The sequence below is a fragment of the Podarcis pityusensis genome, assembly GCF_964106645.2.
Source record: "Podarcis pityusensis genome assembly, chromosome: 2".
Classification (NCBI taxonomy): Eukaryota; Metazoa; Chordata; class Lepidosauria; order Squamata; family Lacertidae; genus Podarcis; species Podarcis pityusensis.
The window spans coordinates 41,624,886-41,645,168 of NC_138029.1; the positions used below are offsets into that span (position 1 = coordinate 41,624,886).

General features: G+C 41.3%; 2 protein-coding genes across 9 annotated transcripts in view; both read left to right on the plus strand.

The window, feature by feature from the left end:
- The window catches only part of PIK3R6 (phosphoinositide-3-kinase regulatory subunit 6), a 45,132-nt gene extending 39,803 nt beyond the window's left edge, over positions 1-5,329 (plus strand). The window contains exon 22 of the mRNA XM_080995443.1: positions 2,921-5,329. Coding sequence (XP_080851569.1) covers positions 2,921-3,077 — 157 coding nt within the window. The 3' untranslated portion in view covers positions 3,078-5,329. The remainder of the gene's footprint in view (positions 1-2,920) is intronic.
- A 594-nt stretch (positions 5,330-5,923) lies between these two features.
- Positions 5,924-18,333, plus strand: MFSD6L (major facilitator superfamily domain containing 6 like). Of its 8 annotated transcripts, none has more exons than XM_080995447.1 (3): positions 8,361-8,427; positions 9,023-9,108; positions 11,212-16,057. In XM_080995447.1, the coding sequence occupies exon 3, from the start codon at positions 11,246-11,248 to the stop codon at positions 13,190-13,192; it is 1,947 nt and encodes a 648-aa protein (XP_080851573.1). In that variant the 5' UTR covers positions 8,361-8,427; positions 9,023-9,108; positions 11,212-11,245; the 3' UTR covers positions 13,193-16,057. The 8 variants fall into 8 exon arrangements, with proteins under 8 accessions (XP_080851575.1, XP_080851570.1, XP_080851573.1 ...); XM_080995448.1 differs by lacking the exon at positions 8,361-8,427 and adding an exon at positions 8,544-8,617; XM_080995446.1 differs by lacking the exon at positions 8,361-8,427 and adding an exon at positions 9,507-9,528 and having other exon boundaries at positions 8,922-9,065.
- Positions 18,334-20,283: the final 1,950 nt, after the last annotated feature.

Here is a 20,283-nt window from a genome sequence, read left to right on the forward strand (position 1 = left end):
CTTCCTACTCACCAGCTGATGAGTGCAGAGAAAGCACTGGTGAAGCAGCAGTCAGCAGGATTGAACCCCACTGCTCACCCATCACCTAGTGATGTCAGCTGTCTAACAAGTGAGTGAGATTTAGAGAAAATGGCCTCATGGGCCAGAAGTCCCCTAACCCTTTTCTCTCTGGACTGCAGGATTCAGCACTGAAGAGTTCTCGTTTTACACCACACTCCTTGTCACAGCCTAAATTTGCCAAACAAAGCTATTATAGCATTTTTTGCCACCTTAAAGTTACTGGGTGATATTCAACTAACATATTCCATTAGAGCAAGGATTTACACTTGTGCAATTGAATGACCCCACCACCACCTCCTGTGTGTGCCCTGCAGGTTGGGGGTGCCCCTATAATAGATTTAGGGGATGTGCAGGAAGGTGGGAGTTCCATTGTGCAAGCAGAAATCATTACGCTGATGGGATGTGTTAGCTGCACACCACCCATGTTATTCTTCTCAGACTAATCAGCCTCAGTGATTGTCAATGATAATGTCAATTATTGGTGTGCATTCAAAATATATGCAAAGGGACTTCCAGGGTGGCGCCATCGGTAATGGCGGATTCCCTCTGATCTGGAGGGACTAGCTCCACGGGAAACAGGTCTTTTCCGCTACGGCAAAGTGGGGACCCATTCAAAAATCACAGGCGGATGAAGCCTGTGACCATGGGACTCGGCGGGCACCTTTAGCGCCCCCCCAACCCGCAAGGGAACCCACTAACGGGCTCCGGAGCGAAGAGGGGGAAGTGGCGCGGTGCTGAGAGTCAACTGCTTCTTCCGTGGAGTGAAGCCGCACAGCCGTTGCCGGAGAGCGCTGCCTTTTTCCTGGGACAATTTGGCTTTTAAAACAATCACCCGTGAGTACTTAAATTTTGGACAATTGGACTCTAAATAAGGATTTGTGAGCTGAAAGGAAAATTGGACTTAAAAAGTTTACTTTAATTTGGCACTGAAACGGGAAGGTCTAAACAGGAAGTCAGCCTTCCCTTTCTTTGTAGATAGATTAAAGCAAAGACATGGCAAACTAGAGTTCTGAAAATCGCTTGTAAAGGATTAGCTTTCACCATTTTAAATTGTTGAACCCCCTTCGGAAGCAGGAGAAGAGGGGGGATTTTTTTTCCAGACTGTTTAAACCTGCAGAAGTGAGTGTAAAACAAAGTAACTTTCCACCGTCTTGATCCTGGAGCGGGGTGTCAGGACTGACGTTTTTTGAAGCTCATTGACCAGAGACAAACGTTTTTGACAGATAGCTAAAAGAAGAGAAACATAGTGACTCCATTGTTCCCCTTCGCATTTTAAAGGAACAAATATTGACAAAATATCTGAAAAAGGAAACTTTGTTGTTAGATCTGTCTTTAAAAGAAAAGAACAAACAGAAGCTCTTCCCCTAGAGGGAGCCTGTGAAACTGTAACCAATTTTGAATCGGGGAGCTTACAGCTGTCACAGATTACGATCGTGGGAATAGACTTTTGACCTTGCAGGACAATGTATTCAGAAGCTCTGTTGTGTGCTTTCTGTAAAACAAGTGCCCTACTGGAACAGCTACATGAGAAGACGGATTTTATGACTGATGCGATCAGAAATTTTGGACAGGTAGTGGGAAATTATATAGAGCCCACCCAGGAATCAGATCAGGAGTGTGCCCTGACAGAACAGATGAGGGAAGAGGATGTTTCTGAATCTTGGGCGCCAGAGATGGAGGGAGCTGTGGCCCAGCAGGAACATGAATTCTTGGATTTGACAAATGAACTTGGAAAAAGCCAGATTTGGAAAGATAAAGTTTGGTTTGGTTTGGAAATGGGGGGTTTGGACTTTTCAAGTCTGGCAATGGGCCGTGAGATGTTTGGGGTTGTGGGGGCTCTTAATTTTGGAGGGACTTTGAAACATGTTCTTAAATACCTCATGGAGCTTAGTCTGGACTATGGAAAAGGGGCTGATTTGTTGAGATGGGTCAAAAGCATTGTCAAGCTGGAGTTCCCAAGAGTGAAAGGAGCAGGAGATAAAGGAAAATACAGCTATAAATATGAAGAAGAGCTGCGGAAGGGACATGGAAGGGACTTAAGGGCCTCAGACATAAGATTGCCAGGTTAATGCGCTAGATTGATGAGATAGAAAGGACTGACAAAACCCGGGACCAGGAGGAAGAGACGCTGGATGAAGATTGGATTGTTTTTTTGTTATTTTTTCTTATTAGGATTGTTTTATAAAATTGATGAATGTTAGAAAAATGTTGGAATGAAATTATTTGGCTTTAGCAAAAATGTTTAAAGAATTATGTAAGAATATTATGGTTATGAGAAATTGGTAAAAATAAGATTTAAGTTTTAAGCTTTCAGGTTTTTATAGTAAGATAAGATTAAAATAGATTAAGGTAAAGTAATGACAGAATATTATGAAATATGGAAAGGATTTGCTGCAACAATTAATAACCAGGATACAAAAAAAGGGAGGAGGGGGAGGTCAAAGAAAGAAGGTAATGACAGTTAAGGATTTGAGAATATTGGATTTGTTTTTAAATGTTTGTGGTATATTTTTGTTTTTTGAGCGTGTTGTGCTATTTTTTGATTTTGATTTCTATTAATCTGTATTGTTTGACTGTGGTTTGTTTTTTCTTTGTTTTTTCTCTCTCCTTTTCTTCTTTGTTTTCTTTTGTAATTCAAAAATTTTCAATAAATATCATTAAATATATATATATATATATATATATATATATGCAAAGGGTTTGCAAATTATGTGCACCTCATTGCCTGAGGTTCAAATACCCACAAACAAGTTTTCCAGATAAAAGAATTTCATATCAGAATTGAGTGAACACCAGATGAGATTCTGACCAATAGCTTGTGTATTTAGCTAATGGAACAACATCTTTTGTTTTCTTGCAGTATTGAAGTTTTCCCATGCCTAGAACCCAGCTACTGCTTACAAAAGACAAGAACCAGACGGTCTAGCCTTGAGGAAGAGGAAGATGTGGGACTGGCCAAATACTTACCTAAATCTTTATTGCTACCCATCAACACTTTTGCAGGCATTGTTCAGTGAAAAAGCTGATAGCCACAGCTATTTCATCTTTTACTGCGTCTGAGTAGGGAATATCTAGTGATTGTGTTCCTACGGTGAAGCAGTCCGTGGAAGAAAGGAAAAAGCAAGGAGAACAACAAGGAGGACAAGCAAGGAGACCAGAACAACAGCTCAAGTCTGCAGCAGGAGATGAATCCCAGCCAAGTACAGAGAAGCTGTGTCCTTCTATAATAGTAGCAGATAAAACTGTGGCAGGGGGCATGTACAAAACAAAACAGAGTATGAGAGTTTCAGACTTCAGTGCCATGCTTTCCTTATATTCATCTTCCATTGGGCAAGGAGAGAATAGTTTTGTTTCACCAGGACACAACAAATGAAATGGTGGTAATTAATGCTAAATATACTTTCCTTTGAACCCTAGTTGTGATCACAGCTCTGCTTAGTCAGGTGTTGCTGGACTGTGGTATAGATATGGTTATTCTGTAGAACTACCACAGACAGGTAAACAACTGTTCTGAATTTAGGGATTTGGATTGAATGAAACAGTATGCAATTTTTGTTGCTGTTAGCAGAATCTTGGGATAAAGGGTATACATGCTACCCATCAAGGGAATTGAGGGGGGGGAATACTAGTGGCTATAGAGATGTTTGAACAGGCACATATGTGGTGGTGACTGTGTGGAATAGCACAAAATATGTACCATAGGCAGGGCAAAATGTTATGCAGACAGAGGTCAAGCGTTTTCCCATGAGAACTGGGCTCCTGCTATCTTGCAGAGTGCTTTAGCCATGAAGTGAAGCATGGGTAATAAACCTCCAGCACTGGTGGCATGGAGGAAGGACTTTGTGGTGGTGTTGTACAGGTGCGCAAGAAGGTTAGTGGGCCTTGCTGTGGCAGAGTCAGGTCAACGCTACTTCCTGCCTTCAGTATTTTTATTTATTTATTAATTAAAATATTTATATTTTGTCATTTGGTCCCTCCCCAGTTCACAATAAAATTGCAGCTAAATACAATATAAATAGTAAAATGGAAATGGAGACCTAAAAACCAGGTGTTAAAACATGCAAAAGGAGGGGACACAAATTGATAAACTTGCTGTACTCCAAGGTGTCATGAAACTTGGCTTGCTGCTACGGTTTACTCTTTTACATCATGCTCTTCTAGGCATTTGGACTTTTCAGCAAGAGTGTTGCTAGGTTCTTTAAAAGTGTGGGGCAGAGGCCCATAGAAACAAATTTGCATAGCACAGATAAGCACAGATTTATGATATAAATATCACAGAAGGCAAGCCAATTCATTTCCCTTCCAAATCATCCAGATAAATTCTTCAGTTAATTTGCACCCCACCCCCAGATCACCCCAAATTAGCTCCTCTTCCATTCATTTACCCCCCAATTAATCTCTCAACAGATCTTGTAGAAATCATGTCAATTCCCCTTTACTTACCATCATTTATTACTCCCATGCCCTGGGCAAGATTAAGAGGTCCTAAACCTCTATTCAAAATAAAAGCTAAACCGTAAAATAAAATGTTATTTTCTGAAATGACACAAAGCATGTCATGTGCAGCACAAGACAGGACCTTTGCATTGTTTTGATTTACATTATTAGGACGCCCCCTGGTGTAGGTGGGGATAAGTAATAAAAAGAACACACAGTGTAATTTTGCTTGAATTCATTACCCACCCAGAAACTCAGAGCACATAGGACAAGATTTGGGGTCTATGCTCTGTGAGTTCACCTCTAGCAGCGCCCCTGATTCTTGGCCTAAACAACAGTATGTTTCTACTTCAGTTGCTTCATGTCTGAATGTAAGGCTTTTAAAGTAATTGATAAAAAAATGCCGTAAGGTTTATTGCAAAGGGAGAAGGCACTAAAAGTAGACATATGCTAGAATGTGGAAAGAAGGATAAATTTCCTAGAGGGAAAAATAATAAAAATGTAGGTCAAATAGCAGCTGATGGAACCACATGTAGCAGTGATACTCCCGTGAGTTGTTAAGGACAGTGACTTTAAACAAGCAAGAAAAGATTTCAAAATGTTTGCAGTCTTAAGCATTTTTTCAATTGGTTCTCTTAAGTATGGTGCTGTGGCTACATGTTTACAAACCAGAAGGTTATATGATGGATTGCTTTGAATTTTGTAATGGAGATATCTGTATTAACTAAGAATGTATATTATGTAAATTAATTATAAATTATTTGTACAGATGTAATACACTTTGTATATTCAAAAGTGGAATCCTTTAATTTCATTAAATAACTTCCAAGGATGTTTGATGTCATGTGTTCATTTGACAGTTGGCAGCAGAGGTAAGATATCCTGTGGAGGTTAGTTATATCAACATGATCTTTGTGTCCCCTGTTCAATTGCACATTCTGATTCCATTGGAAGACTGTATGGTGTGGAGAACCTTTGGTCAGTGGCCAGGGATGATGGGAGTTTTAGTCCAACAACATCTGGAGGCCCAAAGGTCCCCACAGATGCTGTTTTCTACAGTGGCACTTCATTTGTGCGATAAGCTGTACAATATGCACCTCTGTATTGTAAGTGCAACAGCCTCAGTTCCAATAAATCATCTAATGTTAGGAAAACCCATTGCTTCCAGTAGAAAGTTGGACGGGGATGTTGTAGTTCTGGAGATGATATTCCAAAAAAAGCGGGGGACACCCCAACCCAAGTGGGACATTATATATGATTGCTTCCAGAGTATAGAAGAATGATTTCAATTGAAAGCTTTTAAAGCATTCAGTCATAGCAACACTGCAAAGGTACAAAGGGGTTGGGTGGTTTCTTTATATCTTTTAATGATGTTTTATGCTCAACCCAAAGTCTCTTGTAATCCTGATACAGTGTTCTGCTTTCCTTTTTACCTATTGGCAGGCTACAACAATATGGCTTTGCAAACAGTAACATCTGAAGAGCTAAATAGTTCCGTGTCTGGTTGGATCTGAACTGCTTTCAGCTCCCACATCAATTAAATTTGAAATACATCTGTGAGTATCTGATGCCACGCTGTTGAAGCAGGGCAAATATTTATTTAGTCAAAGAGCATCAAAATTGAATAGATTTATCTTTTAAGATTATTTCTTGTAGCTTTACACCCCAGTCCTAACAATAGTTGTTCAAAAGTCAGCATTAGTTTTAATGGAGTTATTGCCTCCAAGTACCGTAAATATGCTTGTGACTGCAGTGTACTGTATTTTTCACCCTATAGGACGCACTTTTTCCCCTCCAAAAATGAAGGGGAAATGTGTGTGCGTCCTATGGGGTGAAAGCAGGCTTTCACTGAAGCCTGGAGAGCGAGAGGGGTCAGTGTGCACCGACCCCTCTCGCTCTCCAGGCTTCAGGAGAGCCCCATCGCCAGCCTCACAAGCTTGGGGGACAGCGGGGAGGCAGAACGCCGCCATCCCGCTGTCCCCCGACCTGGTTTGGAGGCTGGCAGCAGGGAGAAGCGTGCTTCTCCCTGCCGCCAGCCCCGCAAGCTCGGGGGACAGCGGGGAGGCGCAGCGCGCCATCCCGCTGTCTCCCGACGTGGTTTAGAGGCTGGTGGCGGGCTTCCCCCTCCCCCAGCCCCGCAAGCTGCCAGAGCGATGCTGAAGCTGCGCGATGCCGAAGATCCCAGAGCGATGCCGAAGATGCCAAATATTCCACATAAGTGAGATATTAAAATAAGCTAGGTACATTGAAACTTTATACTATTCCTTTACTTTTACCTACTGTTCCAGAGAAGTCCATTTGTGTATCACTTTACTTTCATGTGTTTCATCAAGGACTACTTAAATACCAAGTAGATTGAACTGGAAACTAAATAAAACCTAGTTAAAGACAAACCACCTGTACAATTCTTTACCAGTAAATAATTAATTCGTCTCTGAAAAAGAATACCTCTCATTACAGGGAAGACAACTTGTAGACAGCAGAACCAGAGACTCTGAAAATACATTTTAAATGTCTCTTATATGAGAGAAAATTCAGTTGTCTTGGTGGTTTTCATCAGCATAATGACAACAAATAACATGGTAGTAAGTATCAGTGTCAATGGAACTCGACTTGGGGATCCAGCATGGATCTTTCCTGGAAAAGATTTCCATTGCAAAGGAGATGACATAGATTTCTTTATCAAAGCTAAGAAGAGTCGTATAATTATGCAGTGTAAGTAATACAGCCACATGGTATTTATAGGATTTTAATTTTTTAATTTTTGGCCAGTTGTAGTAACAGGTACTAAAAACAAATGCTACTTGTGTTTAGTTTGTGGATAAATCCCCAAGTTATTTGGGCTCTAGGAACTTTTATCCTGGGATTACAAGAACCATTTTGATAGAAAGGCCTATGTTCCCTTAGTAGCTGATCCTAAATCTGGCTTTTAAAAGATTTGTCCCAAGCACCACCATTTGCTGCAGCTATATCAATGAAGCAAGAGGCAAAACCACAAAAAGACTTAAGTCCCTTGAATTCATGGTGAGCTGAAGAGAAAGAAAACAATCAGGATTAAACACAGCTTCGTTTTGCATCCCAGCAAAACTATCTGAAATGCTGTTTCACCCACAATTCTCTGGCCCGCAGGAATATGGGTTCCAGTGACGCAGATCCTACATTTGGGTGTCCCCATCTTTTGAAAGAGGGTGAAGAGACTGTCTTTTCTGTGAGACCTTTTATTTTTCTCAATGTTTTAAAACCCCTGTGACCTTCCCCACTGTTATTTTCCCTGCCTCCGTCGTTTTATGTACTGTTCATTTTAATTGGGTTAATTATTTGATTGACTCTAGTGTGGGGTTGTTGTTTTTTGGCTTTTTAATTTTAGCTCCTTGGGGAACATGGTGTGCTGAAGGGTGGGGTGGGGGGATATAAATAACATGAAACAGAGTATCGGAATAAGGGACAAAACATGAGAAGAAAAACCTAGTCTAACAGGTATGGCTAGAAGTAGAAACCGAGGAGTGGGAGAGTCCAGAGGGACTGCTCCAAGGGTCCTTTTATATATCCAATTATATATCTATAATATATGTGTGTGTGTGTATAAAATTATATATAAATATATATAATAAGTCCTATTATATATCCAATGACTTGGGAGTAAGTCCCACTGAAGTGAATGGGGCTCACTTCTCAGAAGACATATGATGGACCTGCACCACAGCGCCAGAACAGCTTGGAAATGTCAATGTGCGAACCGCACAGGATAAGAATTCACCCTCATCATCATCATCATCTCCAAGGCCACCCGCCGTTTCCTAGCAACCGCTTGCCCCACCCCCCTGAGGCACCCCCGCCGAGCCCACTTTCGCCCTCGAGAAGGAGATCGAGAGCAGCGAGCGAAGCCGGGAGGGGCTCCTCGGGAGTTCTCCGAAGGGCCAAGGCCAGCAGGTGAAGAGAAGGGCGGGGCTTGAGCAGCTCGCTCGCGCTCTCTCTCGCGGCGGACAGGTGCGCCGCGGCGCATGCGCCGCGAGAGTGCTTTCCCGCTGACAGCAGGCCGAGGCCGCTGTCCTCGTGGAACAACGGAAGAAGCGGCGTCTCGCCTTCCCCCGCCCCCGCGCCCCCCACGCCCTCCTCTCAGGTACGGGAGGCTCCGCGCGCGCATTGTAAGAGGCAGTTCGGCACGAGAGGGGCGGGCGCTGGCGGCGGTTGCCATGGCAACCCGCGCGAGGAGCGGGGTGGGAGGCTGGGGAAGTTCCCCAGGCCCCACTTGCTAGGGGGAGGAGTGGGCGGGGTGTCTGCCTGGGTTGGCGCGGGGCAGTTTACGCTCCACTGAACCGAGGCGGGGGGAAATGAGTGGCTGCGGGGGGCCAAGCGGAGCGTTACCCACAGGGACTGACAGGGGCTTGTTTTTAAGTAGTCGCCCGTGTGGGTGGCAGGTGAGGGGATGGAGGGCCGCCACCTCAGGAACTGTTCCGACGTTCTCGGTGTGGAAAAGCGAGGGAGGGATCCAGGGCCTTGCTGACAGGCAGCCATGCTTTTGCAGGCAAACATGTACCGATTCCATCGCTTTTAATGGACAGTCGAGTAACAACCAGCGGCGTAGCGTGGGTTGTCAGCACCCGGGGCAAGGCAAGTAATTTGCGCCCCCTAACCCGGGGCAAGGCAAGTAATTTGCGCCCCCTAACCCCTAATCTGCCGCCGCTGCCAGCTTCTTCTTGCTGCTGCCTGGGCTGGTCTGGTGTGGTTCTCTCCCGCGCTCAGCGCTGCGCTGGGCGGCCGCTGCACTGTCCCTCCCCCAGATAGTCCCTCGCTCTCTCTCCGCACCGCACGCCTGGCACCCACCCCCTCCACAGTGGGCGGCGACCCAGCGGCTCGGATCGGATTCGCACAGCCAGCACTGCAGTGAGAGAGAGTGAGTGAGCCAGGTAGGGGCAGAGAGCTGCGAGTGCGAGCGCGCCCCCCCCAGATGTTGCGCCTGGTGCGGCCGGCCCCCCCTGCACCCCCCACGCTACGCCACTGGTAACAACAACAGGTCGCTGAAAACTAATGGTCAGCAGCAGAGCATGTTTTTGCCTGTTTATTTTGCACAGCCGCTTCAGTTCGCAGAGCGGTCGTGCCAAGTGAAATGACACACAGTGCATCATGCTTCTACAAAACACCTTCGCTTTTCTCTTTAAAGGCTAGTTAAAAATCCTGGATTTCATTCTGCTCTGTTGCACAGCAGTGCTGCTGGTCTTTGACATTTTCCCATAGACCTGAAGTATAAAGCGAAAACGATGCCACCCCACCTGGACTCATTCTGAAATAACACAGAGACTAGTAGCAATCTGGTAGCAACCCAAAGCAAATGTTTCCTGCTCCTTGAAATACTACACCACACACACCCTTACATAGAGACCTATTTTATGTGTCTGGCATTCAGTCAGTTCCTTTTGCTAACTATAATAACTTGGTGCTGTTCACTGCCCAGTGAACCTGGGAATCCTCACAAAATTCACTGTAGCAGACTATCAGTGATTTTATGAAGATGAGCTTCAGCAATGCCCTGCTATATACTTTGAGAACTCTTATTTTAAGAGTCTTTCTGGTTGTTTTATTTCATAACGCAATGTAAATGCACACATTTCCTCACTTGTTGAACTTTATTCAAGGAAACACAGCTATTGTAATGATATAGCATTTTCCCAGCCCTCGACCTGCAAAATTTTGTCTCTAGAAAAGGTATGATTCATCCCTTATTTGCATATTCATTTTTATGGGATAGAACAGGAAGTTTGTTCCACAAGTCATAGAACCGAAGACATCACTCTCTCTCCATTATTTTTTATTTAAAATCTGCTTTATGGTAGGCTTGCTAGACCTTTTGTGAATTTTAAAAAGGTTTGGGCTGCAATTTTGCATGTGAGTTGTTTAAATCCCATTGGATTTTTCTTTTTTTAAAAGTTAATAAATTACAAGACCCTTTTAAAAGTCCTTTCATTATGTAGGAAAGGAGTGTCATGCAACTGGCACTGGATAGGGCTTAGTATGAAGGTAGAGCTTTTAAAAATGCTTTTCATAGTAATCTCTAAAGGCTCTAACAGCACACACATAAACATCCCAAGGTTTGATCTGAATACACATGAGGCTACCAGTTTGCTGAAGCTAAGCAGGTTTTGGTCTGGCCAGTGCCTGTATAGCTGGTTGCCTGGGAACCAAATGCCTTGGGTGCCATGATAGAAGAAAAGTGGAGTATCAGTGTAAGAAATTATTCAAAAATAAGAAGAAAAAAACTTTACTCAGAAACGAATCCCACTGAGTTAAATGGGTAAACATAGTAAACATGCATAAGATTGCAATCTAATATCTGTTCTGGCTAGTAAAGAAGGATTTGTACAAGTCAGGTTGATTTTGCTTTTTTCATGAACTCCTAAAAGCTGCACCTGATATGGAATGTTTATATGGCTGTAACCAAGCACAGTAACTATTCTTGTAGGGCTTGCTTGTTTGTTTGTTTGTTTGTTTGTTTGTTTGTTTGTTTGAAAATTTGTAACTGCACTTCTGATTTGATTACCAATACAACTTTTTGCTGTGCTAGAAAAAGAATTTTTTTGTTTTCATTTTCTTACAATGTTCTCATGCTGACAACAAGACTTCAAGGTGGCTGACAATAAGTGAAAATGTTCCTTGTTGGCATTTCTAATTTGTTATTCGATATTGACAAGCCTTTTTTCCCCTTTTATTAATTTGCAGGACAAAATTGGGAGCCAAGCCTGCACCTGAAGCCATGAATACAAACAACCAGTGGGATGTGAACAAAGCACTAACTCTTGCTAGCCTCTTCCATTTTCTTTATGGTGCAGGAAATGCCTGTGCAATTCCGTTTTTAACTCTGTACTTTCGGCAGCTTGGACTGACTGCACCATTAGTAGGCATTATAATAGGATTAAAGCACTTAGTCACTTCTCTTTGGGCTCCACTGTGCTCCTATTTAGCAAAAACTCACAATAAGAGAAAAGTTCTCATCAGCGGATCACTGCTGTGCTCAGTTGGAGCAAGTTTGCTTCTGACTCTTGTCCCACCACCGAGCAAGGACATTGTCTATAGGTATTGTAATGTGAGCCAGCATCCAAATAAATTACTGACAGCAAACCAGGTGTCTGATGTAAATGTGAACAGTCCAAGTGCAATGAATGTTAACCCTGCCTCTGATGACAAAACACTATCTACTGAATCATTTGGAATAATCTCTAAGGACTTGATTACTACTGGAAAGCCAATAGTAACAAATGCACCATTCAAAATTTATTCCACTATTAATATCCCTTCTGTGATCAACAGTGGTGTCAATGATGGTGATACAAGTTCCCAGCAATTCACTGATGTTCCGTATGGTGTGATATCTGGTACTTCTGGGAAAGAAGTTTCCCCAGGAGAACAAACGTTGGAGACACTGACTGTAAACAGGCCTGTGAAGACAACTAGTAGCCCACCTGCTGATATGAATATTGAAGAAAAAATTGTGGAAAATGACTCTTCAGAAAGAAATGCTAACTTCTCATTTTACGCAGCCCCTGTACCTCTTAAAAAGACACAATATATATTCAAAAACTTGTCAGGTCGCTGGGAAAGAGCACAGGATATGAGTTCTTGGTTACTACAAGGTACTGACTTCTTGGACAGTGAACACCAGGCCTTTCTTATGGTGCTAGGTGCTGTTGTTCTTTGGGAGCTCCTGGCTGCACCTCTTGGATGGATGGTTGAGGACAGCCTCTATGAGTACCTTGATTTTGTTGATGCAGCAGACAAATATGGAAATCTTTGGATTTGGAGTTACTTAGGAGCATCTATGGGTGTCTGTGGTGTAGCAATATTTGTGGATCAGCTGAGTTGCTTCTTGAGCACGAATATCCCACGTTTTGCAGTTCATTTTTATGGCTATGCCATGTTTCTAACTTTAACGTTGGCTGTCAGTGTCTTCTTTCCCATTCATGTGTCCAAAAAAAGTGAACATGTAAACAAAACAGTCAAAGCTTTAAACCTGATTGGGAGTGACGGCAGAACCATCCTGTGTGCAGTAACCGTCTTCCTCACGGGTGCCATTGGGTCAACTGTGCAGAATTTTCTTTTCTGGCAAATGCAAGACCAAGGCAGCAGTGAATTATACATGGGTCTCTCAGTAGCCATTGGACTGATTGCCGAAATCCTGCTCTACATCTTCAAAAGCAAGTTACTAAGGACTCTCTCAGCTGGTGGCACAGTTGCCTTGAGTTTAAGCTGCCTTGCAGCACAGCTGCTCTACTATTCCTTCCTATGGAACACCTGGTCTGTGCTGCCAATCCAGATCTTCTGTGCCTTCAGCAACGGTGCCTTGTGGTGGGCTGTGAACATGCTGGCAGATGACATTGCCACTCCTGGCACAGAAAGGTCTCTCCACCTTGTCCTACAGGGCCTCTCTTGTGGCTGTGGAGCCAGTCTGGGAAGTTTTGCAGGAGGGTTTGTTGTGAACAGCTTTGGCCTAGCAGTGCTCTATCGGGCATGTTCCATTACTTTAATACTCTGGTTAATCTTGTTCTTGATTGTCCAGTCCAAGTTGCCACGTCAAAAAAGAATTAATTACTCCCGACTCCTAGCTGCAGATTCTAGTGATATGAGTGACTCTGATGATGATGATAAGGAAAGGGACTGGCTGGTGAAAGCTATGAAAGACGAGAACTTCACTAGGAATTGGTAAAAGTCTTGCATTTCATCGGTCTGTCAGGCAAAGAACAGACTTTGGAGGAATAGGGTGATGCTATTAGAAATGATGCACATGGAATCTGTAAGAAGCCATTCTACTAGCAGTGGGATTTTATGATGTACATATTTATAAAGAAAGCAATTATAAAGATTTTATAAAGATTTTATTTTCCTAAGATTAATTTATTGCAAAAACTTGTAGCATTTTATTTGCTTTTCTAAGATTTAAGTTTTCATGATTCAAGGAAATGGGACTTTGACTAGTTTCTGCTGAAATTAATAGTTTTTCAGCTTCAATAGTGACAAAAATTGGTTATCTTTAGAGACCCAGATGGCCATATAGGAGGTTGTAATTCATAGCAATTTAATCTTTTTTTCACTACTAGTTAATTCCTAGTAGATAACATGCTGTCTCTTCTTTCAATTTTGTCCTCAATTGGGCACAAACTGCTGTAGAAACAAATATGCTGATTCTTTATTTTTATGGACCCAACATCTTTTTGGAAACTAGCACTTTAAATAAGTGGGCCTCGATTCTGGAATAAAATTGTCTAGTGGCTATGTAGATTTTATTGCTGGCAAAGTATGTGGCTTACTTTGGTCAGTATTATTCTGAAAGAAAATATTCTTTCAGAATATCTCTCATCTCCTGACTGGGAACTTCCATACAGTAAAAACATTTCTTTTTAAACATCTCACATCTGTGATGTGAATATAAAATCTACATTGGTTAGAATGCACATGCAGTTCACAAATCTCTTGTCTACTTTCTATCCTGCAATAATAGCATATGTGGAAATACTGAGTTGTACAAGTTAACTCCAGGCCCCTTAACATTAGCCCCAATGGATGAGGAAGCAAAGTTTCTAGGATGTCAGGTTTTGCCCCTCTTAGGTGATGGATATTAAGAAACATTTTTTAGTACTCATAGGGCTTTGCTTAAACACTGTGAGAAGAATTCAGTGTCAAGCTCTTATAATTGTTCCATCAGCATAAGCATTTCTGCTTGGCAGATGGAACAATCCTCCCTCTCCTAAGTCCTCCCCAGAGCCAATGAGGGGCCGGCACAGAGGGAGAAGAGGGAGGGAAATAGCCATTGTGCTAGCAGGACTCATTGCGTTGGCTCATTCTAGCGCAACAGTTTAGTTGAATCCAGCCCTCAGCCATAATCTAGTTTGACTGATTCAGTTTACTCAGGCAAGGGAACAAGTTAACCAATGCAGAGGGCTACAAACCCCACGTTTGCCTGAGAGAATATACACTTTCAGCTTCATATGTGTGTGTTGGAGAAGAGCTATATCTTTATTTCATAGGGGAATCATGATTCAGAAGGATGTTAGAAGCATAATGGGAAGTTGGAAGGTGGCCTTTCAAGTGCCACTACAGAAAAATCCACCTTTTACTTTAAATTGTCACACATTTCAAGCTATTGGAAAATTTCCTTTCATTTCTCCAGTGCAAACTGTGTTGCTGCTAACAAGTTGCCTTTGAGAGAGGAAGCTTGAATAGGATGTTTTACTGTTCTGCAGTAGCTTGTCCTCATGCTACAGCCTTGATCCAAATCATCTTTCTATAGGTTTTAATAGCCATGGAGAGGGCAATCTACAGGCAAAGGTTTTATGCCCAAATTTTCCCCTTCCACAGCTAATAGCAACTTCATGAAGCAGGAACATTAAACTGGTGAATCACCACACGAGCAAAGGGTGTCCCTTGCCCAGCTGCTTTTTGAAAAGAAAAAAGATGTTGGGAGTTCAAGTCATGAAACTCCCATAGTCTAAATTGTCTGAATTTATCAAGTCGCTTTTCATGTGTTTTGCATGAATGCTAGGCATGTTGCTCTGAATGTTGTTGCCCTTTGGCTAAGAAAATAGTATTGACCACACCCTATGTTTACATATTGGTAGTTATGGGTATGGAAAAGTGTGTGGTGTTGTAAGTAAATACCAACTTGTATCAAGAATTAACAATATAAACTATCCTTACAGAGAACTTTATTTAATAAGTATTTGATGTAGTTTTAATTTTCCCTAGCAAGTTTTCACTTCAGCAGAGCCTGATAGGCAGAACAGTATTACGAAAATATGGTGCTTTGAGAAGCAAGTTTTACCATTCATCAGTAAGAAGATTTGTTACTCATTCTAGATTGCATATTTAACAGCTCGCTCTGGTGCGAATCTGTTTTTGTGACCCAGTGTCTTCTGGTAAAATTGCTCAGTGAAATGTTTTGTCCTAGTGCCACAATGCCAAGCCAGTGCAAACAAGGACATGGTTTGAGGTGAAAGCCCTGATTGCTCTCTGCGAAAAGTTTTGCCTTTCTCAGCTGTGTCCCAGAATGCTGCTGGTTTGCTTTGTCCATAGAACTCAGTGGAAGCCATTGAAAACGAAATCTGTCCCTGTCCATATAGACCAATCCTTCATTGGCATAACTCTAGCCCAGGTTCTCTTTCTCGGATTGATAAAAATAGAACCCAGTAGCTTGGTTGTAAGTATATGATGACATTTGGCATTACTTTGGGAGTGGGTTAATATATATGAGGATATTTATGTATATATATATATTGTACAAATTTTACAAACTGATTAATATTCAAGAAGTTAATGAATAAGATAAGCAAAAATAACCATACCTATATCTAATGAGCTGAATGTTTTTTCATAAAAGTGTCAAATAGATGTTCTCATAAAATACTATAATTATTCAAATTTTCATAAATATATTCCATAAGAAAATATTGTTATATTAATACTGCAGCTACTAAAGGATTACAAAGAGATCCTATAAATGCAAATCTGACTGGGTCTTCTTATATTATAAAAAGCCATGTTTTCTGTATTTCCCCAAATAAAAAGCTTTGATTGATTTCATCTCATACTTTGTTATTCCAGTAAAGGACAGACTGACACAATTTTTCAATAAACATGTAATCATGTTGTCTGCTTTCCTTCCTACTGATTATATTTGTCAGTTTTCCCACATAAGCTGTGTGTGAGGATATTTTATGGGAATATGACATCTACACACAGTATTCTTTAATGTGCATGAGTTTGATCCTGAATTGTTACATGCAGCTGTAGAAATAATTTCAAAATCCATTTTTAGATGTCAGTGTTATGTTAGCAAGTGATGACTGGCAGTATTAATGTTAATTACATAGCTTTAGTAATGAGTAGCATTAAAGACCAACTTTTAAGCATCTCAGTGCATTAATGCGCTTAAGTAACAAAAATCCTAGAGAATGATCCAGTCGCAACTGAGCATTTTAAGACCTATTGAATTACTTTTTAAAGATAATGATGTAATCATATGCACATTTTCCTGCAAGTAAGCCTCACAGTACTCAGTGAGACGTCTTGAGCACACATGCCTAGATAGAAGAATTGCACTGCACAGCACATGTTTAACTCTTCTGTGAAGCCAGCAGGACATAAAAAGCTAAAGTTTGGCTGGGTTGTGCCGCTAGCTTTCAGGGAAAGCAGAATTTTACCACATGATAAGAGCAACAAACATTCTGACCTAACCCAGCCATAAAGTTTAACATGCTGTGGGGTGCTTTACTATTCCATCTTGATGATTAGCCAGTCAGCAGTCAAACCATAAGTCTCTGGCTTTTCCTCAATGCCTTGGAAATACGTAGAACCATGTCTTCTAGAGCTTGTTCCAAGATATGTTTTCAGGGCAGCAAACATGCTTTCAAAGCAGTGCCCTCTTATGTAAAACATTAAGGCTATCTTTACTGTAAACCCACCCATTTTTCTTCTTCCACATGGAGATTTCTTCACCCACCTTCTAATATGTTATAGTATCAATGTGCTACCTGATCTTGTTTATTTATTCTGCTCTTATGCATTGATCACAGGAGTCTAGCTCAGTTTTGTTTTAATCTTGGTATCCCATAATTATTTTAGTTAGGTTTGCAAGTAAAGAAACATTTTTAATTGCCATCTCTTCAAACTGCCTGGTATCTGGAAACTAAGCTGTGTGTGTTTGGTTTTCATTTCAAATTGCAACCTCTGTTGAATGTTTTTAGAGTTCAGGTCAAATAACATATAATATGGTGTGCTGATTGCATCACCTTCTACCAAGACATGCTTTTATCTTTGTAACCATAGAAATTGCCTTCTGTAACACCTCTCAGTGTTTGCCTTCTCCCGAAACCTTTTCCAAGCACTAGGTGGTGGTTGTAACTTGATAAGGCTGAATGTGTTGTTTAGAAGACTTGCAATTATTTCTACTGGATGTGATTTCTTGCAGGAATTCAAATTTTCTGTGACTTGCATAGAGTCTCACAGATTGCCTCAGTGTCATGTCTCCAAAGAGATGCATTGACAGGAGTATAAGCTGAGAGAAATTTTCGATTTCTGTGTATTTGTTATGTATAACTTATTCCAGGTTCTTCAAAAGATTCAGCATAATTGGCAAACATTCTCACAAAAGACATTCAGTGAGGAATTTACAGTCAGGTTTGAGATCTGGTATGTTTAAGGCATAAAAATTCATGTTTTATAATTCCTTGCAAGAAAAGGGAAAAGTTGACAGCTATGCTTTAAGTAGCGTTTACTTAGCTTTTAGAAAATTGGTCTCATTTTGCCCTTTTCGGTCAGATAGCTAAAAGCAGCTAGTTACAGGTCTGCCGTAGTCAAAACAAAATAAAAAAATTCCTTCCAGTAGCACCTTAGAGATCAACTACCGGTAAGTTTGTCATTGGTATGAGCTTTCATGTGCATGCACAAAATTTTGTTTTAAAAGCAGCTGTGTAATTTCTTCATCTCTCTTCCCCCCCCCCCCCCAATCAATACATCATGAGGCAATTCAAAAACTGAATCTCTTTGATGGAACATGTGTTGATCTTCTATTCAAGTAACTTCATTTATTTTGCTACTATATTATAATACTGCTCTTCATTTTTCCAGTATGTAAAATGCCTGTTGTGATGAGAACCACTGGAATTGAATTTTGTCTTGGCTATTCATGAGGAACTATTACTACTTGATAATGCAACGATTAGGAATTCGACTTTCTTTTATAGATCGTTGGGGTTCCTTATATGTTTCCTGATAAACTGAAGGCATTGATATATTTTTTCTGCTAAAATGAGATATGAATAAATATTGATTGATACGGAAGTCAAAGGCAAATATTTACCTGGTTGGTATGAGAAATATGATGTCAAGTGCATAATAGAAATTGACTTGTGAATTGAACTTTCTTATTTGCTTCTACCAGTTCCGCCCAGCACCTTTTGTTTGATACTGACAGCATACTCAGTAAGGCAAGGTGATTTACAGACTCAAACTCAGGCCTAGCTCTCACAAATATTATGAGTTTAAATTCCCATACTTGTAAATTGCCTGGAATAAATCTCTAAAAGTCGCTATACATTCCTTCATTTTTGCTCTTGGTTATATTCATTCCAGGAAAGGGGACTGCCTCTTTAGCCTTCAAATATCTTCTTAATTTAACTGTTGCTCCGTGCTCTTTCCATGCAAAGTTGAGCAGTCCAAACAAATCTGAGATGACACACACTGAGATCTCCATGTGATGCTTCATTTAGTGAGATGAGTCATTTTCATTGGCTGAGCCTCCTAGCTTTTATGTATGTAATTAAGATGCAATAATAAGCTTGCAGGTGTTTCTACTTTAACAGGAAACAGCCAATATGTTTCTCTATGGAGTTTGGCATATCTTCCTACTGTCTGACAAGTAGTCTGCATTTGCACCAAAAAATGATACAGCATCTGAGGACACTGTGCTCAGGAGGAAGATGTTCAAAAGGCTAGCTCATGAAAACATGAAGTCAAATATTTTTAAATCCACTACCCATAGGCCAGAAAGTGGCATTTCTCCTCAGTATGGTCAGCTGTGTTTGGTTTTTAAAACTAAATAGCTGGATTTATAGGGAGGATATTGTTTCAACATTTATTTAGAAACAGACTGATTTGATGCCTCTTTACAATTTGCTGCCTCTCTGCAACTAGAGCATCCAGACCTATCCTGGCCTACACTACCTTTTGCGTAGGAATCTAAATGCATGTCAGCATTTCTGTTTACTTGAGGGGCCTATGTTAATGTGCATTGGTGTGCCTTGTCACCAGAATGGCACCAAGCCCTCTGGAAAGATTTAAAGTTGCTGTGCTGCATTTGAACTCTGCTCTTAGTTAACTCTGAGTGTCACTCAAAAGCTCGTTGTCTCAGTAATCTCTGAGCCTTCTTATCCCATGACTTCTAACTTTACTTAGGGGCCTTTGATTTGGGACAAGCATTTTGAGGTTGAAAATGTCTACACCTCTATCCATATGCTTGAACCACATCATCATCACCATCATCATCATTTATTATTTATAACCTACCCATCTGGCTGGGTTTCCCCAGCCACATGAAAGTCAAGACTTTGTAGCAGCGGTTCGGTTACCTGGCAGAACCTCCTGTGGAACTGGTGGAAAGGTGGACCCAAGAGGGTGGAATTTCAACCAGCAGTGCCTAAGGCAGCCCAGTGTCAAAGTGAACACACATACACATTCAAACGAGCTCTCAAGGCCCCTTGAATGAGTGGTTGTAACAAGAAAGAAAGCACAGTGTGTACGCTAATAGTTGACATACTACGCTGTATCTTTAATTCAGGATACTGTATGTTCAAGTCTAGGTAGGCAGCAGGCTGGAACATGTAGTCTAGACAGCCTACTATCAACAAGAAAGACAATAGACACTCCCTCTCCTACTCCAATCTGTCTGCAAAGCAACTTCAGAAAGCCACACAACTGAGTAACCAAGACATTTCAGGTAGTGGAAATGCTGGGCTTCCCGGAGGATTCCGTTGTGCCATTGTGGGATACAGGAAGCTGGACAAAATAGATATTTGATCTGATTAAGTGAGGCTCTTACATTCTAATGACTAAATACTTTTGAGGCATTAAATAAAGGAACTTGCAGGGCTTTGGTGAAAAGCAGAAATCCGTAATAGCTCTCAATCAATGTAAATAGCTCTTCACTTGCATATTTTATAGCAGGTGAGTCATTACAAGTTGCAATCAAAGGAAGTACTGTACAAATAAAAGAGGAAGATGAAACTTGACTATTCGTTGTTTCCA